The sequence below is a fragment of the Heterocephalus glaber genome, unplaced genomic scaffold (genome assembly GCF_053883595.1).
Source record: "Heterocephalus glaber isolate CG9 unplaced genomic scaffold, H.glaber_assembly_v1.0 deba00001461, whole genome shotgun sequence".
NCBI classification, from domain to species: Eukaryota; Metazoa; Chordata; class Mammalia; order Rodentia; family Bathyergidae; genus Heterocephalus; species Heterocephalus glaber.
The window spans coordinates 27,683,481-27,699,783 of NW_028258308.1; the positions used below are offsets into that span (position 1 = coordinate 27,683,481).

Sequence of the window (16,303 nt, forward strand, 5' to 3'; positions counted from 1 at the left end):
GTCTATTGTTCTATTACTTTTATAGCAATAGCTTATAATATGCTGGAATGACATTAAGATCGTATTGAGAAACTGCTTCACTGGGATCAATTTTGCCATTATTAAATTAGTGAAGATGAAGGCTGAGAAAAAAAGAAATGAAAGGAATGAAATAACTTTAGTAATAAGCACAATATTGGACAGAATTTTGGAGTAAAGGCACAAATACCATATGCAATTTATGCACAGTTATGTTTTTGGTAATTTTTATCAAAAAATTCTTGAAGGTAACAAGTCTTTCAATATTTGAATGTTATATTATTTTCCCAATTCCATATATTTAGAGCGTATAAAGAAATATTAGGAATATGGTTATAAAAATAGTATTTAACAACATGAAAATTATGTACCATTAGGACATAAATTCATATTGGATAAAAATATTTTATAGTCATTATCAAGCAGACCACTATTAACAACAATATAGCAATATTTCATTCCTTTTTGACATTACCTTCTTTTGAATGCAAACATTTACTATGAACATAATACCTCACTAAGTGTAAGCATAATGAAATTATTTCTTACTTTTATTTGAATGGACAGCTCATCGAGAAGTGTCTGAAAAAAATGTTTGTATGCAGCCAATATTCTTTCAGCAAGTTTAACTTTAGATTTAATGTGATATTAAAAGTCACTGGTTAATGGGAATTTTCTGGAGGTCATAGAACATTTGTCTTAAAACCTTCTGTGTTTATATAATGTGACAAAGAGGTCATCAAGGGTCTGCTTTTTTTTTAGTTTTCCCCTACTTCATTTATAGGCAATGGGATCACAATTGCTTTATATCAAGTAGCAGAATTATGATTAGTGTGAGAAATGCTATACTATATTGAATCCAGTCATTTGTAACAAAAGAAGCATAAACTTAAATTTGGAGTTTTTGAGAGTGTGAAATATGATCAATATTAATCTCTTAGATAAAAACATTTCATGATGTTAAAGATTGGATGATGTTATTCACTACTATTCCTACCCTTCCCTTTTAAAAGTAACATAATCTTAAATTTTGATTGGGCATATAACTGCTCAGCTCAAAACTACCCATCTCTCTCTCAGCCTGATGTACTTGATTTCTAGGCAGTAAAATATAGGCTAAAGAGTTGTTTATAATTTCAAATGGTGCCTTTTAAACCTAGAATAAATGTTTCTCAGAAGACATACAAATGGTCGAGAGATATGTGAAAAAAGTGTTCCATATCACTAATCACTTAGCAAATACAAATTAAATATCATGACAAACATGTCAGAATGGTTAATATCAAAAAAAGAAAGATAAAAAGTTTTGGTAAGAATATAGAGAAAGGAGAATATATATATATATATATATATATATATATATATATATGAATGACTTGAAATCAGTATATGAAAGAAATATCTGAATTTCCATATTCATTGAAGCCTTATTCATGGTAGCCAAGATACAGAATCAACCTAAATTTCCAATAATGGATGAATGCATGAATAAAATGTCACGCACACACACACACACACTCACACAATGGAATACTCTGTGGCCATAAAAGACTGGGAATTTTTGTCATTTGAGAAAACAAGTGAACCTGAAGCTCATTATGTTAAGTGATGTTATCATTATGTTAATACAGGCAAAAAGACCCAAACTATATATTGTCACTTCTATGTGTAATCTAAAATGATAAACAAATCGTAGAAGCAGAGACTACGATAGTGTTACCAAAGGAGGGATGGGAGTTGGGAAAATGGAAATTGTTGTTCAAAGGTTACAAAATTGCAGTAGAATGAAGGAATGAATTATAAATAAAAAATTGTACTAAAAAACCCCCGAAAAGAAACCTGCCGTTTGTCTTTTGCTGCGTGCTGTCTGAAAAGAGCTCCTTAGAGTGACCTCTGACACCTACCTCAGTCTTTCATGTGGAAGCTGCAAGTTGAGAGTAGCAGAGCAACAAGATGGAAGATATCCAGCCATGCCTCAAGCCTGAGTCATCACCATAGGTCACTTCCCCAGGATAAGCCTGAGGGAGAAGCAGCCCAGTAAGTGTTCTGACAGGGAATAATCCGCAGAATGGACTATTTAGGAGTATATCTTCAGTCTCTAATTCTCTTCATCTCATAACTGAAATAATGATAATACAAATATTCTAGAATGCCTCATGCAGTGTTTTGAAGAAACATAATTATATTTAATTTAATCTCATCATCAAATTATTTACATTCACTAAGCACCAAACAGTTGGATTAAGCAAGAGACAAGTGGAGTTGGGCCAGTGAGGGCAAATTAGTATTTAAAATTGGCTGTACACTTAGGTAAATACTTTTTTCAATTACCTCAGTTAACTGATTATAGATATTTCTTTAAATTGTTAAGTATGTTTGGAAATTAAAAAGGTTGTAATAATCAGACCTTAAAATAAAGGTCTTCTCCTTTAAATTGCTGGTGTCAGATATTTTGACCCAGTGACTAAGGAAGTGACTAAGACAGCAGAGATTCCTAAAGGAATTAAAAATAGAACTTCCATATGATCCAACAATAATTCTTTTGGTTATAGACTACAAAGAAATCATATCAACACCCAGGAAAGATATCTACATTCTCAAGTTCATTACAAGATTATTCACAGTAGCCAACATATGGAAATGATTCAAGAGTCTGTTGACAGATGAACAAATAAAGAAATTATGGTACATAATACCTAATGGAATATTATTCAGCCTTCAAAAGAAGATAATTCTTGATTAGTCACAAGAAGGGTGAATCTAGAGATTATTACGTTAAGTGAAACAAGGCTGTGAAATCAAGTCACATTTCTATTGAACAAATAGTTCTTGTACATCTCTAATAGATTAGGAAGTATTTAATCACTGAAGATGCAGTGATCAACTGGACAGGCATCAACCTTTGAACTAACAGAGCTTACATTTTACCAAGGAATCCAGAACATAACCAAGGAAACAATATTAAACGGGAAAAAACTGAAAAACTTTCCTCTAAAATCAGGAACAAGACAAAAATGTCCACTATCACCACTCTTGTTCAATATAGTACTAAAATATTGGCCAGAGAAATCAGGCATATGGAGTATTACTCTGCCAAAATAAATGACAGATTTGAGCAATTTTCAGGAAAATGGATGCACCTTGAGGCAATCATGTTAAGTGAAATAAATCTGGCACACACTCTTAAATATGGCATAGTTTCTTTTATATGAGAAACTAAAAATATAAATAGAGAGCAAAATAAAAATAATAAGAAGTTGGGAGCTAGATTTTGGTCAAATGGGAAGGAGGTCCAGAGATGAAGGAAAGGAGAGGGAAAGGACAGAAAGGGAATGAAAAAAGGAGAATTAAATTATGTTACATACATGTACCAACTTCCCGCAAGGAATGTAATCATTATGTAAGATAAACATGTACTCATAAAAATAAAAATGGAAAAAAATGTAGAAAAAATAAAATAGAATTATTGGAAATGTTTTAGAAAACAGAGTCAAGTAAATCTATGGTAATGTATAGGGCATTTCAGGTTTCTGTAGAAGGGTAGTGAGTTGTCAGTGAGCTCTGCAGGAGGAATGATAATTGTTAAATGTGGATTAAAAGCATAAGCAAAGTAGCAAGGATCTGGTTAAAAAGCATGTCAGGAGGAAAAAACAGCAAGTGTGAAAGCATGTGTGCTTAATAACATCAGGGTGCTTTTGTGATGGCAACAGACCTTTGGGATTAAAACAGAGACTGAGTTGAGTACTGAAAGAGAAACAAGAAGCAAACCGGATCTGACAGACCCTGAGGAGAACATAAGATGCATTCTCTGTCTTGCAGAAACCCATCCAAAAGATTTTAGTAGGAAAATCCTTTGGTCTTATTTTCTTCAAAAATTCATCTCTGATATCTGGATAAAGAATATACATTGGGATATAGGTCAAGAGGAGGAAAGCAAATACCAAGGATAGGATTTCAGCAGTGCAGGATACTGGTGATAGTGACTGGAAGAAAAGTCACAAACGGAGATCCCCAAAAGTAGCATGATGAATTAAAATATATTTTGGAGGAGTCATTGAGAATTGCTGGAGGGATGGATTTTAGAGAGGTTTCTGAGTAAATATTTTTTTAACTTTATTGAGGAAATAATTACATAACATAAAGTTCATCCATGCAAATTCAGTGATATTTAGTATATTAGAGTTGCACCAGTATCATCACTGTAAACTTTAGACTATTTCCATAATCCCCAGGAGAAATCCTGTAGCACTTAGTTCTCTGCTGCCAAAGACCCATCCCAGCCCCAGCTATTGACAACCACTAATCTTTTCCTTTATCTTTAGGTTTTCATAATCTGAACATTAAACATATATATATATATATAAAATTGCATAGCATGTGGTCTGATACTGACTTTTTCACATAGCACAACGTTTTCAGGATTCATCTGTATTATAATATATGCCAGTACCCTCCTTTTAATAGCCAAATAATATTTTACTGTATCTCTATACCACGGGTAAGACGTGTGAGTTATTTCCATCTTTTGGGGGGGATAGTTTGATAAGGACATTAAGAACATTTGCATACATTATTATATAAACAATATATTTTCATTTCTTTTAAATACAGTCCTAATAATAGAATTCTTCAATCAACTGTACCTCTATATTTAATTATATGAGGAATTATATCAATATTTTCTTGTAATTCAGTGTATTCTGTTTTGGGGGTGGAGTAGCCTGTACATGCCTTTTAGATCTGATTGATTGGATTTGTAGCATTGTTGGAGTTTTCTTTTTTGTTGTTGTTTTTGTTGTTGTTGTATATTTTTGATTTTCTGTGTAAGTTTATTATTTAAAGCAGGGCTCTTCGTCTAGCCAAACCACTTTGGATGGAATTGCTCCAAAGCCAGCTGCAGGGGAGATCTCACAGGGAGTTGCTCCTTGAAGGGGCTGCTTAGAAATCAAACAGACAAGAACTCAGTGCCAGGGTAATTGGCCCAAAGTATTTATTAAAGAAATTACCATGTAGAGGACTGCAGCATTCTCATAACCAACAATTGGGAAAGAGATGTGCAATCCAGGTATGTCCATAACATGGGGCCAGGTTACACAGCATGTATGAGAGTTTGAGGAACTTGGCTTAAGGCAGGGGCTGCTTTCTGTGCCATTAGCAACATTTTTGATCTTTCAGTGTTTCAGGCAATAACTAAACAACTTTATAGTGCCTCAGAACTTCCTAGGGCCTAGTTTGTGTTCAAGCCTGTAGGGGAAAACAAACACCTATCCGGGTCACCGACCAGACAAGACACTATTTCTTGATCAGGACAGATAAACAAAGGGAGAGAAAATGAAGGGCTTCACATCCATAGTTTTGTGTTGAAGTCTGCAAAAGTTTTTCTTGGATTGTCTATTTCTCCATTTGTCTAAGTTTCTGCTTCATGTGGTTTGGGGTTCTGCTGTTATTTAAATAAAAGTTTATAATTATATCTTTGTGACAGATTAACCCATTTATTATATTAAGTCTCTCTGTAATGTTGGAAATACATATTTTTTGCTTTAAAGCTTGTAATTTTTAAAGACTATATCTAATTCAGATTTTCACTGGTTGTTGATGGAATGATAAAATATTTTCTATCATTTTATTTTCAACTTATTTGAATTTTTGAGTTTAAGGTGTGTCTTGTGTTGTACATAGACAATGTAGCAGTATCTCTTTTTCCAAATTCATAAAATGTCTTTTGCTGAATTTTTTATTTCATTTGCAGTTATTATTAATACAGTAGATGCATTCCTATTATTTCACTTGTTGTATATGTCTCCTGTCTTTTTATCCTTCCAGTCCTCATCTGCTGCTTCTGTTTGCATTAAACATTTTTAATATAACATTTAAAATTTTAATTATCCACAGTATTTTGTTATTTCTTATAAATACTATTAATGTTTTATTGCTTATAATATATATCTCAAATTTTCAGAATCTCTAATTTCTAATAGTTTTCTAGATCTCTAATAGTGTAACCTCAGAAAAATATAGAAATATATACTTCTAAACACCTTCACTTACTCTCTCTCCATTTTGTGGTTTTATTATCAATACATATTACATCTATTTATGCTAAAACCCACAATGCATTGTTATTTATTATTTATATACTATTACACTTTTTAAATGAACAGACAGAGGAAAAACCTGGAAAGTACCTATTTGTAGCCTTTATATTAATGATTTTATTTACCACTTCTGAATCTCTTCAATTGTTCCCATGGATTCATGCTATTATACAGAGTCAAATCTCTAATCAAACAATACATTACTTCTCTGACTTCTTTGTACTCGATGCAAATATGATGTGCAACTCTGGTATAGGACCAAACAATTTTATGAAATTGTTTTATCTGGTTTTCCTTTTACACTCAGTTGACAAAGGAGAAGAAATTTTATAATGACATAATTTTACTAGATTTTTTTGTATGGTTTGTGTGAGCTTGCATCACTGTCTGCAGGCACATGCTTTGACCCTGAGGATCTTCTTTTTAATATTTTTTATAATGTACGTCTGTCAATAATACCTTTACTCAGTCTTCACTGGTCTGGGAATATGTTTTGCCTTCATCCTTTAAAGATAGCTTGCTGACTGAAGAATTCATAGTTGACATTTTTTCCACCTTTGAACACTTTAGTACAGTGTCCCATCACTTTTTATTCTCTCTTGTTTTGGATGAGAAGTCAGCTATTATTCTAGAAATTGGTGAGTCATTATTCTCTTGCTGGTTTTGAGATTCTCTCCTGTCCTTGACTTTAATCATCTTTACTGTGATTTGTCTATGTGTGGAACTTTTTTGTTTATTCTATTTGGTGTTCATTGAGCTTCTTGGAGCTTTAGGTTATTATTTTTAAATAAATTTTAGGAAGTTTTCAGCAATTATTTATTCAAACATTGGTGGGCCTGGTAGTGTACAAATATAATCCGAGAAATCTGGGAGACTGAGGCAGAAGGATCAAAAGTTATAGAGCCCAGCCTAGGCAATTTAGTGATTTAGTAATAATCTATCTCAAAATTAAAAAATCAAAAAGTGCCTGAGGATGTTGCTCAGTATGAAAACACTGAGTCCAATCCCCAGTAAAGCAAAACAAATAAAAAGAAAGTTTAATTTAAAAAGAAATAGTGCTTTGAGGCATAAATTGGCTCGTGAACTAATCCAGTTAAATCCTGATTCCTTTCCAGTTATAGTTTTTTTACCTGAGTTTTGAGATTTATTTTCATCCCTTAGTTGGTCACATGAATAATATTATCATTACTGTTGTTTTTGTCGTTTCTGTTTTAGTTTAGTAATCACTGAAGTATACAAGTGTAAAAGGTATTATATTTTTGTCTTTAAAGTCAGTATTGCAATTGTCTAAATAGAAATTTAGTTTGCCTAACATAAAAGCTATGAAAGAACTTGCTTTTGGCCCTGCACTTTGTGCACCACGGTTCAGATAAAATTGAACTGACCTTTATCATTATCACTCCTCCAACCAACTGCATCTTGACTTGACCAAGCATAGGCAACAGTCCGGTTAAGGTATAATAACCTCAGTTTCATAAAGGCTGACATATTTACTTCAAACATAAATTTTCCCAGCAATTGAATTCATTTTTAATCATGTATTTTACTGCTTTTCACTTGCAGCAAAGATAAGCAATGTATGTAGCTGCAGTATTCTGCAATCATTTTCTGATTTGTAATATTTATTTATTATCAATGCATTGCTAATTGCTTGCAATTTGGCCTTCCATAATTATGCTGATATAGTAAATAAAGTGTAGTGTGGAGTATTAATTTTAAATCTATTTTTCAATTGGATGATTCTGCATGCATTAATTTCTGGCTTAGATGCATCTCATCTATTCTGGGTACATAAATATTTTCTGGTTTGCTTATTTAATTTTGCTCATTTAAATTTAATGAATTAAGATTTAAACTCACTTTGTCATAAACAGACACCACTATACTTACATTTCTAATAGTTTATGTAACACAATATAGCACTTTTATGTTAGTATCTTTGAAAGACCCTAAGCATCATTCCAAGAAAAGGCTTGCTAATGTGAGTATATATAACATCTGTGTTTGTACACATATGTACATACAGTGATCTAATGTACTTCTATTGCCATTAAAATCATAGATATATTTTGTTAATCAGTTAAGCTCAGCATTTGAGTATATGTGAAGATAGTCATGGGCTGGGGATTTAGCTCAGTGGTTCCAATGCCTGCCTCGCAAGCACAAGGTCCCGAGTTCGATCCCCAGTACCAAAAAAAAAAAAAAAACCAAACAAGATAGTCATGTAGTATATATATTAAGATTGTATGTGTAAAATATCTACAATATCTAGAAGGCATTTTTAGGAATAATGAATAACTGCATCCCTTAAAAATAGATTTAAACACTGGGAATTGAATCCCAGAATAAGCCACATTTATCAATATATTGCCCACAAGCACCTTGTTTTGAATATCATCTATTTGGGTTACTATGGTTCAAAGGCTAAAGGTACATTAAAGGAGGTTTAGTCTATGGTTAAAAGAAAACATTCAAATGAATAAAATATTTCAAATAATATTTACAAAATCAAATATAATGACTATGGTCAATTACAATGAGCTTTCAATGGTGTGTCCAATATTGTTAAATTCTGTAAGGAAAGATCTTTGTTTTAATAAGAAGAAAAATAATAATTTTTTTTTTAAATAATGGAGGCTATTTTACACTTGAAATCCCACAAGGACGGCACTAGTTTTATATTATTAACATAGCGGTAGTTGAAACTTTTCAATTTTTTTGTTTATGTGATGTCACAATATAAGAAAACTACACATCTTGTTGTTACAGAAATTATATTACATGCCATGAAGGCTTTGAATTGATATTTTTTCCTTTTGTTTAACATTCCTTAGGAACTATGACAATAGGAAGGTGTAATTTCCTATAGTCCATGAGCTAAGATTGAGGATAATGCTGAGCTGGGCCTGGAGGTCAAAGAGATGGAAGGAAAGTTTAAGTCTAGTATTTACTCATCTACTTAACATTTCTCTACTAATTGCTACTTAAAACTAGACTCAATCCTCAACTTATGAATACATTTAAATACAATGATACTCTTGTTTTGACTTCTTGAGATCATATACTTAACAAGTAATGATAATAAGTAAAGATAAAGGAAGTATGCATACAGCTTGGCACACTTATATCCCTGGCTGGGCAGGGGTCTACCTTACAAGGCTCTGATTTAGATTGAGAAGGTGTGTTCCAAATCTTAGCATGAGGGAAACAAATAGATCCATATGCCAGACAAAAGCAGTTGATGTGAAAGTATCAAGTCCTCATGCCTATTCATTGTTTCAAATTCCTTCTTCTCAATTAATATTTATTTTTGAGGCCCAATTAAGTCTTCTTGCTAAATCTTTCCTAACTCTTGAATGAATTTTATTTTCCAAACATATGAATTGGATTTGTTGTTGATGGAATAATAGGAAAATTGCCGATAAACTTGAAATAGATTTCTAATTCCATTTTACATGTATTTAATGTATCTTAATTAATAAAAAATGATTAGAAATATAAGAAAGCACTCACAAAATGAAATAATTGCAAGTTTCCCTATGAAACAAACTGAAAGTTAGCAATACAAAAGAGTAGACAAATGTTACCATTAAAATCTATGAAATGTAGAGTAAATAGGGCACACAACTGAGTAATACTTTGTAAGTAACCACTGGTTCCACAATATGGGTAGTATTCTCTCCAATGCAGAGAGAAAATATGAGTCTTTAAACCAACAAGTATTTATTGCACATACAGCAGGTGGAGGTACAATACTGAGACTTCAGCCTTCAGGAGGAACAGACAGACATTGTCTCTCCTTTGGATATGTTGAATGTTTTCAGTTAGTTAAACCCTATTAATAAAGACCTTATTAAGACAATGTGAAATGCTTACATTTCACACTTACTTTATGCCCAATGCATCTAGCCACATAATACTCTCTACCAGCCTCTTGAAAAGGATAATAATCTAAAATGACTAATTCAGATGTCAAAGTTACAGCCAAGAAAAAGCAACTACTAAATGAATTTATTTTTAGTTACATATTAATGATTTTCTCTCCTCTGACCACAGGAGCGGAGTCTGTAGAAGCTCAGTGTAAAAGATTTGAGGTGAGAGCAAGTGAAGATGGTAGAGTGCTGTTTTCTGCAGATGAAGATGCGATTACCATTGGGGCAGAAAAGCTGAAAGTTACAGGTACTGTAGATTGAGATTCTTGGAACATTGCAACTGTCAGCTAGGTACTTTACAAAATGTTTGATTTCCATGCCTAAAATTGAATCTTCTATAATATCATGGTGTCACAACTTTTGATTTTCAGATAGCCTGCAAGTAGAAGACATAGGCTGTGGTTGGAGAAGGGAATGTAAATACTAGCAGCCTCAACAGTATATACAAAAGGAAAGCTGTATCTTTCAGATAGATGGAGGGAAAGTGACTTTGAGCAGTACAAGAGAGAGGGGAAATGCTGAATAAAAGCGACTTGAAGTGGGCCAATGGAGTTCAGAGGTATTATTTAAAGTAAAGAACCCATAAAAGAAGAATGAAATGGGAATGAGAATTTTACAGTTATTAAGAGCAAAGGTTATCAAAAAGTAGACTAAATTATTGTTTATAATTTATACTTATCCTCAAGAGTATAAAAATTAAGAAATAGTGCTATACACATATTGTTGAGAAATAATTACAGTTATAATTGTAATATTAGGGTCATTAAATTCCACCATGAGCTAGAATTTAAACAAAAACAATCAAGAAAGAAAAAGAGCTAAAAATAGGACCAGGAATGGGGAGGAATTCAAAGAAGACAATTATAAGCACAATATCTTCTGAATAACTTGATTTCCAACTATTACACATAGACTTTTGGTGCAATATTTTTTAAATACCCAAAGAGCGCTACATATAAAAGGAAAGCATTGTCTTTGACTTAGTTTGAATTTGGAAGACCACACCTGGAGTATCAGTCATATTTATTTGGTCAAGCTAGTCCTGGTGGGCCATGGGAGAGCAGTTAGCATAACAGTAAAATAACGTAGGTTCTGCTTGCATGTACTCCAAATTGAATCCTGCTTCTGCCTCTAGATATTTTAAATGAGTTCTCCATGCCTCTGATCTTACTTCATCTGAATGATTGGAATGATAATGACAACCTTGCAGCTCAAATAATATTTATGTGTATGTTCATTTAGCATGTTCTCAGTTATAAGGGAAATGTTTTATTAAACATTCACTTCCACTAACAAAGATAATATGAATGTCAATTTCCCAGACACAAGGGCCTGTATTGATTTCAAGGAAGATACATTCCTAAATGGTCATGATATTCTATGAGGACCATTGACAGGAGTTCTTCACTGAGCATCCCCTTGGGCTCAGGCCCCTTGCACCATTCCAACTCTCACCTCCGCCACCCCGTGCCAGGTCTTATCCTGTGAGAGGGTCCTGCTGGGGGCTGGAGTCTGCACTGTTGGGTGGGTGTTAGAGTACTCCCCTGGAGTGCCCACCTGTCTCATCACTCTGCTTTTTTTTAGTTTGTTTAGTTTTAATTTTAGGATTCCTTGGGCAGGTCAAGAAAGGAGGCATGCACTGAGGACATGAAATAACCTTCTTGAGTCCTCAGTGAAGAGGAAAGGGGATCTAAATACTGCAAGAGGGTTTGAACTGGCATGGAGCACAGGCCAATCTGAAAGAACACTGTCTTTTGGAGCTGTTACTAATATTTGATTTGCTGGTTGGTGAGCAACTAGGGAGCCCCAAGGAAGACATATCCTTGGGGGAATGCACTACGCAATTTCAAAGTTTAGAGATCTTGGAACTTCAGTATTCCCACTGCTTATTACTCTTGAGACCAATAAAATTTTGAAATAGATTTTAGGATGTCGCACACTTACTAAAATCTCTTTCATTCATATTCAGATATTTCTACTAGGTACTTTGCATTATAAACAAAGGGAGTTTGTAGAGTTCTTGGCAGCTTTTATGATCTCGGGGAAATTTAACTTTCTGTGATTTTTATATTACCTCTACTTGTCTCTTAATGGTTTTCAATGACAAAATTAAAACATTAATTGGATTTTTAAATTTTTCTCTAGGTTAGATGGGTATTCAGTTATTTTTATCTTTAACATGGTAGCCTGGCTGCTAATTACTATTAGTTGGACTAAGGGAAAGGAGAAAGCACTCCCTGAAAAGTCTCTCTCTCTCTCTTTTGCTTTAGGGCAGTAATCTATTCCTCCTTTCTCTCTCTCTCTCTCTCTCTCTCTCTCTCTCTCTCTCTCTCTCTCTCTCTCGGTTTCTCTCTCTCTGTCTCTCTGTGTCTCTCTCTCCTCTACTTTGTGTGTAAGTGTGCTTCTGAGTGTATGTGAATGTAGAGTGTGAAGTATACATAAATAGATAAAAGATAAATAAAATAAATATAAATATATAAGGAGATACATCACTCTGATTCTGTTTTCCCATTTTTCTCTGTCTCAAATCTATGCACATAGCTGTGTATTTATTCTTTATAATCATCTTAATCTATTATATATTTTCCAATTTTCTCAGACTCTTTAATCAGTTTTACAGTAGACATTTGGATCATGTAATTTCAGAAGATCCTAAATAATAAAATATACCTTAGGAGGTTGTAATTGCAGAAGCCAAGTAGATATTTTTTTTGTAAGGGTTTGAAACATAATACTTAGAAACACCAAGGACTATGAGAGTTCCTGTACAAACATCCCTGACTTTTAACCTGATTATACAAGAACTCCATGTCATTAATAAATGAATGATAAATGAAACTATTTTAGTTTGATTAGAACTGCCCTGTTAGTCAAATCAAGTTTCTATTTCTAAAAGAATAGCCTATACATCCTCAGAAACACAGAGAAAGAAATATCTATATGTACTCTCAAATGGCTGCTAAAACCTTACTAAACTACTACTATTAATTATATGGTAGCTTTATTCCTGTCTGCAATACGTCTAAGTAAAGGAAAATAAAGATATCAAAGGCATATATAATTTAAATTTCACATGCATACAAGAGAAAACTGGGAATAGCATAGCATTCAGTCTGAGGGCATGGAGATTGATTAGTTACCTCACGTACACTTTAAAGCTGTGCTTGACTCGTTTGACAAACAACACTACAAAGAGACACTGACTCCAGAGTGCTTCAGATAAATGAGGTAGCTGTACTGAAAAAACTTCAAAGTTACATGTGACAAGAGGTCTGTATATGGTTTATTTTAGAATTGTGGCATGAAAATTTTCTATTTAAGCAATATCCATAGGAATCCAAATGGATCCCTCCTGGCTTTATAATTTATGAACAATGGCACTTTATAAATGGACTTTTTTTTCATGGTGACATAAGTGGGTGAATTTATGTAGACAATAGCTATGTCTATATATCTGAGGTAAAATCATTTATGACTAAAATTATTCATAGAGCCTGTGTTGCTCACCATATTTACATTTCCTCTAAGTAGAAAGTAGCAGAAATTTAACTGATGTATTCAAATACCCCAAGAATGCAGGTGGAATAGAAGTAAAGTGTCAAATTCTTACCTGAATACCACCAACCCTATTGCTGAGATAAACAGTCATCTGCTTAAAGTTTTTATTTTTTTACTCATCTCTTTATTCACCCCACTCAGTAATAATTTGCTTGAATTAATCTAAACATACCTATGTTTTCTTAACATGCCCTCAATACATCTCTGAGTATTTAGAAATTTTATAGTTTAGCTCATATGTGTGCCCTTGAAAACTTTATTTTCATTTTGTATTTCCCGCAGTGGTCTAAAGATAAAACTTACTGATCTTTTAAGACTTAGAAACAAATGAAAGATATAAACCTTTACACATAGAAGACTTTTAAATTTAGTGCTTTCAGGCAGAATCAATCAGCTGCAATCTGCACTTTCATTTTATCCCAAGAAGCATACAAACTTAGCAGAAAAAGTGCGACTAGAAGTCATTTAACTTTAGAAGTTGAAAGACTTCAGCATTGTGCAATAACTGTTACTTGTACTTAGATCTGGATTTTGCTATGAGAGAAAAGGGAAAAGCAGCAAAATTCATGAAGAGAAAGGGTGTGTCTTTTTTCCAGACAGTAGCAATTAAAAGAGGGAGTCTGAAAGAATAGTGAAACCCAACCCTGCATGGACCTTGTGCCCTGTACTTGTTTGATAGCCAAGAGCACCACTCCTTTGTCTCTTTTCTAATTGAATGGTTGGAAGGAAAGACAAGTTTCAGTGCTTGTTTGACAACAGAAGAAAGTATTTTCTGAAGAACTGTCTTTCAAACACCATGCTTCTGGGTTAAAAATCAATATTTTCTGGTTGGTTTTTATTAGTTTGTCTTCCACTTTCTTGTTCTTGTCTTTTAAATTAGCACACAGTGATGAGGTCAGCTTTGGAATCAACTTTTCTAGTAGTGCCATTGTTCTTCAGTCTTGTTCAAAGCCAAGACACCCAGAATGTAGCTGCTTTGTCTGAACAGTCCCAAAGAAATGGGATTAGATCAAGTGCTGAAAACAATGATGTACAATCACTTAATTTTCTCCAGTGAAGCATTTCAAATTTATAGGCTTTGGGCAATCATTCACCTCATTTGTCTAGTTGGATCTTAAGACTACTGAAAACAAAGTTTTCTGAGACACTAATCATGAGTGCTCTTACCTCTCTTGGTAAATTTCTAGGTGAAAACTGACTTCAGATCTTGGAGTGTATAAACAATAAACTATAAAATTGTCACAAAATAAGCTATTTTTTGTCAACACCTTACTACCAGTCCTTTTTGTGACTTCTGTTTTCTAGGCTCTCATTGAAATATTTCCTATTTTTATTCAAAGCAAATCTTCTTGAAATATAATTGTGCAGTAAAAATGTGAAATAAGTCATAAAAGTGGATGGCTAGTTTACAAAAAAAACTTCTTAGTGCAGTATTTTGAAATTTTTCCATTTACTGTTTGAAGTTTTTCTTACAGGCACAAGTCTTAGGTACAGAAACCCTCTAAGAGACATAATGAATCCTGTCACAGTATAATGATGTTTTAAAAAGACATTGCTTAGGGCCAGGGATTTAGCTTAGTGGTTCTGCCACCTGCCTCACAAGCACAAGGTCCTGAGTTTGATCCCTGGTGCCAAAAAATAAAATAAAATTAAAAAATAAAAAATAAAAAGGCATTGCTTATAGAATATGATGTATTAGAGATTCTTGCAGTTTTTAGTTTCCATGTACTTTGTCCACCAGGGCCTGGTTCTGGCTACTAGAGGCTACACATAATTCTTCTCATGCTTTCTAAATATGATGCCAGCAGGAGCAGTCCATTGAATTTCTCTCGTGGTTTAAAATTCTCCATTTCCCCATCTGCCGCATCTTCTTACTTCCATTTGAGCTACCATCTGGAAAATGCTATCTGCTTTTAATACTTCATGTAATTAATTGCCAGATTCTATTGTCTAGATACCTGGAGAATCCAGGAATAACTCCCAAATTTAAGATCAGTTGATTGGGACCTTTAATTATATCTGCAAATTCCAATTCTCCATGTAACATAATATATTCAGTCTGCAAGAGTTAGGATGTGAGTATTTCCAGCTGAGATGGTCGGTCATTATTTTACCTCCCCTACTGTGAAAATTATTGTATCTTCCTATTGAATGAATGTTAAAAGGAACCCTTACACCTAGAATTTTGGTCAAGAAGAAAACACACATATCAAAATAGCATGACTAATCCTTGCATACATTTGGTATTTGATAATTGCTATTTATACCAATAATTTTAAAATAGTTTTATTCTATTTGTTTCACATTTTAAAATAGGTGCTTGTGAAAGAAAATAAGACAGTGGACAATCAGAGAGGAAAGAAGAAAATGAGTATATGAAATAAGAATTGCATGTTCAATATTAGAAATGTAAAATTTTATTCTTTACTAGATATTTAAAGATATTTGTAGTCCTCTTGAGGAAATGTAAAATGAAGGATGGAAGAGATGGTTAAATACTACTAGCTATATCCTCCAAATAATACCTCAAATAATATAAATTTTATTCTTTGCTAACACAGTTATGGGAGACCTGGGTATCTATAGCCTTCCAGGCACGGGGCACTTTGCCATGAGGCTGAGGCCGTCACATATCATCACATATTCATTCCATCTTGGAAGAAACAGGGAAAATAATGTGTAGGGAAAACCATCTTATTA

The 16,303-nt window shown here is 33.3% G+C and overlaps 1 protein-coding gene across 9 annotated transcripts in view; it reads left to right on the forward strand.

Annotated features, from left to right (window-relative positions):
• Sgcz (sarcoglycan zeta) overlaps positions 1-16,303 on the forward strand; it is a 994,036-nt gene that overhangs the window by 925,376 nt on the left and 52,357 nt on the right. For all 9 annotated transcript variants that reach the window (XM_087217210.1, XM_087217208.1, XM_087217206.1 and 6 more), the window contains one exon: positions 10,170-10,292. In XM_087217210.1, coding sequence (XP_087073336.1) covers positions 10,170-10,292 — 123 coding nt within the window. The remainder of the gene's footprint in view (positions 1-10,169; positions 10,293-16,303) is intronic.